At 43.9% G+C, this 6,092-nt stretch overlaps 1 protein-coding gene across 1 annotated transcript; it reads right to left on the reverse strand.

Annotated features, from left to right (window-relative positions):
• Positions 1–2,957: 2,957 nt before the first annotated feature.
• On the reverse strand, positions 2,958–4,262 carry LOC308304120 (zinc finger protein RFP-like; the record flags this gene model as incomplete). The annotated part of the gene is made up of 1 exon (XM_080748679.1): positions 2,958–4,262. One exon carries the CDS (start codon positions 4,260–4,262, stop codon positions 2,958–2,960), a length of 1,305 nt encoding a protein of 434 aa, XP_080604805.1.
• Positions 4,263–6,092: the final 1,830 nt, after the last annotated feature.

Raw genomic sequence — 6,092 nt, forward strand, 5'->3', positions numbered from 1 at the left:
CAGGTGTTTGGACCACGGTGGGCGGGGTCTACAGCTGTAGCCTGTAACCACGCCCATCAGGGCCAAACACCTGGAATAAGAGGGGGAGAGGGTTGGAGAGTACCTCCGAAACCAGGTGTTTGGATCCAGTGGGCGGGGTTTAGGACAGTGGGTAGCGTGTTTTTTTTTTGTTTGTTTTTTTTGTTTCCTACATTTTCTTTTATTATTATTAGTATTAGTAGGCCTATTAGTATTATTATTATCCATTTTTTCCCCAAAAATATTCCCAAAATAAGCAACATTTTCATGATTTATACCCTGTACAGATAAAATGACACGATGTGATATAGCTGTTTAACACAATGCTGAACCCCCTCCAACTGTATAGGCTACATTATGTTCCCCATTTTCAACTGATTTTATCATGTTTTGAAACTTGCTTTTTAAACTGTTTTCTCATGCCAATAAAGCTCATTTGTATTGAATTCAATTGAAAATTGATATAAAAAATTTATGATTTTTTTCCAGTAATTTCATGAAGAAATGAAAGAAATTACATACATTAGAACACATATTTTTAAGTAGTAGTGAAAATAGCCGCTCACAACGCGGCGCGAAGCGATGCGTTGTGAGCTTGTAGATCTGCTGATTTCTCTAGTTTGGGTCCCGGACAAACATCACATTTTAGGCTTCAATTGAATTTATAACTTTAATTTAATTTTAGGCTCTAATTAATAATTTCAGGCTAAAAGGTTTGGGGACCATAACCGCGCCCACCAGGTCCAAACACCTGGGATAGGAGGAGGGGGGAGGGGGGGGAGTCCCTGCAGCACCGGATGTGCGCGAGCGCTGAGTGGGCGGGACGTCGCTTTTACAACGCGCCCCGCCATTGGACGAGCCGCCAGGAAGGTATTCGCTCATTGGTCATTTGCTCCGCTCGTTTTCTTTTCTTTATCTTATGAAGCTAAAAGGAGGTTTTATGCTTCGCACGAGCGACGGTGTGGCGCGCGCCGAAAATAACGGATCTGCAAGCTCACCGCGCGTCGTGGAAGAGACGCGTTATGAGCTTGTAGATCAGCTGTTTTCTGGAAAGAGGGGGCGTGTGTGTGTGTGTGTGTGTGTGTGTGTGTGTGTGTGTGTGTGTGCGTGCGTGCGTGCGTGCGTGCGTGCGTGCGTGCGTGCATGTGTGTGTGTGTGTGTGTGTGCGTGTGTGCGTGTGCGTGTGAGCTGAGCTGAGGTGAAGGAAATGAAAGTGATTCTCATAAATTGATAATAATGATTTAATTCCACTTTTTTACATTTTCTTTTTTTTGTCCCCCCTTTCCCCACTATTCATTTAAAGGAGCACTTCACCCTTTTTCAATTGGGGCTGTTAAGTATGACATCATTTTGTAGGCAGAGGAGAATTTCTGCCCCCAGTTTCCGTGAATCTTTTTACTATTTTTACTAATTACACATTTTTCTTCTCTTTGTTGTTGTAAGGAAAGTGTTAGAATTATACTTTAGTCGTTATTTTTGTCTCGGATCTGTTGAAATAGCGAGGGACAGAAAATGCTCTGGGGGCAGAGTTCTCCTCTGCCTACAAAATGATGTCACGGCTTAAAAGCCCCTTACTAGTGTTCATTAATATGGTAACATTTCTGTCACTCACTCTGTGTCTCAGAGGAGGGCCGTGGACAGTTCAGAAACCTGTTTTATGTTTTGTTTTAAATATCTGCCGACCAATAACGTCACTGGTAGGTGAGTTAATTTAGTCTTAGTCTTTAATCATAGTCTCATGACTAAAATTCCATTTAGTTTTAGTCATATGAAATGTTTTCGTTTTTAGTCGATTTCATATCAAAAGATTTTAGTCGACTAAATCTACAGTTGATTTTGTCAACAGAAATGTTTTTTTTTTGCCAGTCCTTGATGACAGATTTTACAAAAATAACAGATCCGAGCGCAACCAAAACATGAAATTAATTGTCTTTTTATTTCTACTGATCCCTTCTCCACTAGTCCCTCCCTAACATTTTAGTCATAGTTTTAGTCCAGGCTATTAGTTTTTTATTTTGTTTTCGTCAGTGAAAAAAAGGTAGTCGACAAAATTAACACCGGGGGGCGAAGGGCTCAACCCCTACAAACTTGTAGATCTGCTATCTTTCCCCACAATAGGAACACACTAGGCTTAATCATCTCCACACATTTCCGATGCTAATTAAACACATTTATATACAACAGCAGTGCTAGGATAAACAATAGGACACATTTGACTGTGTATGACTGGTCTTTACTTTGCTTTGCAAGTGTGAGACGGTTTCACGCTTGCAAATGTCTCCTGAATTGTGAATCAATAGGCCAGGGTTCCCCAATAGGCGGCCCGCGGGCCATTTGCGGCCCGCGGGGGGCTACTGTCTGGCCCCCACCAACCCCAGTAATAACAGTGAGAGCAGCAACGTCATTGTTGGGTGGAAACCTCGTATCTCAAAATGTGTACGTTCTTTCAGAAAGTAAAGCACTGCTTCATCATACAAGGCCGTCGCACAAAAGTAGTGAAAACACAGATCTACAAGCACACAACGCCTCGCGGGTTTGTACTTGTAGATCGGCTGTTTTCACTAGTTTAAATCATTTTTAAAATGATAAATGCAAAACGGTTTTGGACATATACAAGATTTTCACCCGACAACGACGATATCTGACCTGTCACTGGAGTAGCGGGAACGCCACCGTCGCCCCCTGCAATGTTGTGGCCCTCGGCTTGGTACCCTAGACATGATTCGGCCCTTGGGGAAAACTAATCGGGGAACCCTGCATGCAATAGGCCTTTGTTTTTGCATTTAAAGACAACCATTGTTTGTTTGTTTGTTTTTTTCACTTAAACTGAACACTCCTTTAACTGAATAATGACACCTATGGTCTCCCACCCTACTGGGAGACAACTTGAAGTCAGAGAGGGACAAGTTCCATCTGGACAACGTTTAGGAACCCCTGGTCTAATGTATGTGATTGACAGGAGAGATGATCAGAGGAGCAGAGTTTCTACCACCAGCATTAAGACATGGACTGAAGAATGGAAAGAGTTTCTCAGTGAAGGAGCAGCCAGTGAAAGAGTAGAGATGAACTCTGGCCTCCACATCATAAAAGGAGACCAGACCCTCCTCATAATCCACAAACACTCCCACTTTCTGGAGCTCCTCTCTTACAGGGAGGAGGACAGGAGGGCCAGCATAAGCCTCGTACTCATTTCCATTCCTCAACCCTATAGTCCATTTACCATTGTTGGGACTCAGTTCATTTACACCTTTCCTGTTGATGGACTCTCTGGCCACTCCTAAACTCCACCCAGTCTTCCCTGTAACCTGAACCTCATAGTAAAACCTTCCTGAGGAGAAGCTTTGTTTTCCTAAGACATTGGTATATCTAGAGAATCTCTCTGTGTTGTCAGGCAGATTCTTCTTTACATTTCCATGACTCACTTGTTTTCCATCCTCAGACAGGATGAGTTTGGGATGTGCTGTATCAGGATCCAGAGTCACATCCACCTCATATTGCTGGATCCTCCTCAGCTCAGCATCACACAGCTTCTTCTCCATCTCTTGACTGAGTGTCTTCTCCAGCTGAGCCACAGCTGTCCTCACTGTCCCCACATGTGGAGACTGATGGACAACCTTTGTCCAGTCCTTGGTGGGTGGAGGGGTGTTGATGGATGAGATGTTGTGGAGGAGGTGGAGGTGGTCTTCAGTGTTTGAGAGCTGCTTCAGCTCAGAGCTTCTCTTCTCTAATAGAGTGATTTCCTCTTGCAGCTCTTTAATGAAGCCTTCAGCCTGTTTCTCTGTTGCTTTCTGCTTCTCTTCAATCACATCAATGAGCTCAGCCTGGCTTCTCTCAATACAGCTGATCAGAGCAGTGAAGACCTGCACACTGTCTGCTCTCTCTCTGTCTGCATCTTTCCTGCTGAGCTCTACTGAGTGTTGGATCTGGTGAATCTTCTCTTGTCTCTCCTGGATCATCTGCTGAACTTCAGCCTCTTTCTTTGCTTTGAATTCCTCTTTCATCTTGTGACTCCTGAACTGTTGAACCATCTCAGAAATAAAGGTATTGACAGATACTTTTGGTCTGCTGTAGAAGGTCTCTTGACACAGTGGACACTTGCACACATCACTAGCGTTCCAGTAATGTGTGATGCAGGCTTTGCAGTAGTTGTGTCCACATGGAGTGGAGACTGGATCAGTGAACACCTCCGTACAGATAGAACACAGGAAGTGATCTTCAGACAGCAGACTGCTGGCAGAGGCCATTTCTACACACTGACAATCAACGTGAAAGTGTGAAACACAGTAAATATGATGTGCAATATACTTGATTAATCGGAATCCTTGTGACTTGAATATGCAGGAATATGACTCATTCGACTAGAGCAGAATATCTTCTCGTCTCTTCTCTTTGACTAATGGCCCTCACGCTCTGTGTGAGCAGCTTTTAAGTCGAGCGGACTTGAATCTCATCATAATGTCATGGTTACATCATATGTGACATCATGGTTACAACCAACTATATGACGTCAATTGCGCCTAAATATGGAGTTCCACAGGGCTCTGACCTGGGCCTGCAAGAAAATATTTGGTAACCAGAGATGTGAGATAGTTATATACATCCAAGAATCTGACTGTGTGTGCGCGTGTGTGTGTGTGTGTGTGTGTGTGTGTGTGTGTGTGTGTGTGTGTGTGTGCGCGCGCGCGCACGTGTTCTGTGTCCCTTTATGCCTATATATGGACATCCTCGAACGCTCTCAATCTTATTGGTTTTTATCACTGAACTTGAGGACCAACCGTAGCCCAGATGTTGTTACCTGCCTCCTCTAACTCCTCCCTCCTCTAACTCCTCCCTCTAACTCCTCCCTCTAACTCCTCCCTCTTCACCAGTGATGATTATGACATTTTTAGTCAGTCTTTTGAATAAAAGTCCATTTAGTTTTTTTAGTCATATTTTAGTCATCTGAAATGTTTTAGTTGTGGTCTAGTTTTAGTCGACTACATATCATCGATTTTTTGTTTTTGAGGGGCTTTTTGGTAATGGCTGATTTTAGACTTGGTTGCATGCTGAAAATAGCCGATCTACAAGCTCGCAATGTGTCTCAACGCGAATCCCTTGTGACCTTGTAGATCTGCTATTTTCCGAGCGCAACATACGAGCGAATCCAAAGCATAGCATCACTTGATCAGGCCTGAAGAAGCTCTGAAGAGACCCAAACGTTGCTGAATAAAGTTATAAGTGAAGACAGTGTGCGGGACTCCTCTCCTCTCCGTTAGAACCCACTGGAAATAACGTTGTACTTCAAGTTTAAAATGATACTAAATATTTTTTTCAAGTGTCCAAATAAATTCCAAATATTATCAAATGATCTCGCGGCACCCCTGGACTGCCGTCACGGCACCCCAGGGTGCCCCGTCACCCACTTTGAAAACCCCTGGTCTACAGAATGTGGTATAACAAGCTTTGGAATCAAATACCCACCACACCCCAATACCCCACCCCACCCAACCCCCCCACCCCCACCCCGCCCACCAAAACCTTTGTCTTTCCCCCCTGCAGCCCAGGTGAAGAGCTGTCTTTATGTGTCCTCTTGATGAATTGAATACACAGGACCACAAAGGAAACAACAAGCCCTCTGGCCTTTCTGGGTTGTCCTTTCTGGGTTGTCCTTTTAGCATTAGTGTAAGACAGTATGCCTCCGTACCTAGCAGATCTACTACAAATGGATCCAAATGGACCCTTGCAGATCTGCGGTTTAAAACAATATATATATATATTTTTTTTTCTTCACAGAATCAGTGGTTTTATAGTGATGAGTCACCAGGATCCTGGATGGCTTGATTCGAGGCTTAAAATAATTGATATCAATATTTTAGTAAATCTCCATGGGGACAAATTCATTGCAGATTTATTTTGGCAAACCTCACCCACTGCTCTATCCTATAGAGGGCAGTGTTTCTCAACCTTTTTGGAACGGTGAAAGCGCTCCCAATAGACAGGTATGTCCGTGGGTATGTGGGTGGCTGGCTGGGTGGCCGTGTCCGTCCGTAGCCTGGCAATACCTTGAGTGGCCACACACAACACACTAGTTAAAG

Source organism: Nannobrachium achirus, assembly GCF_963921795.1.
Source record: "Nannobrachium achirus genome assembly, chromosome: 19".
Taxonomy (NCBI): domain Eukaryota; kingdom Metazoa; phylum Chordata; class Actinopteri; order Myctophiformes; family Myctophidae; genus Nannobrachium; species Nannobrachium achirus.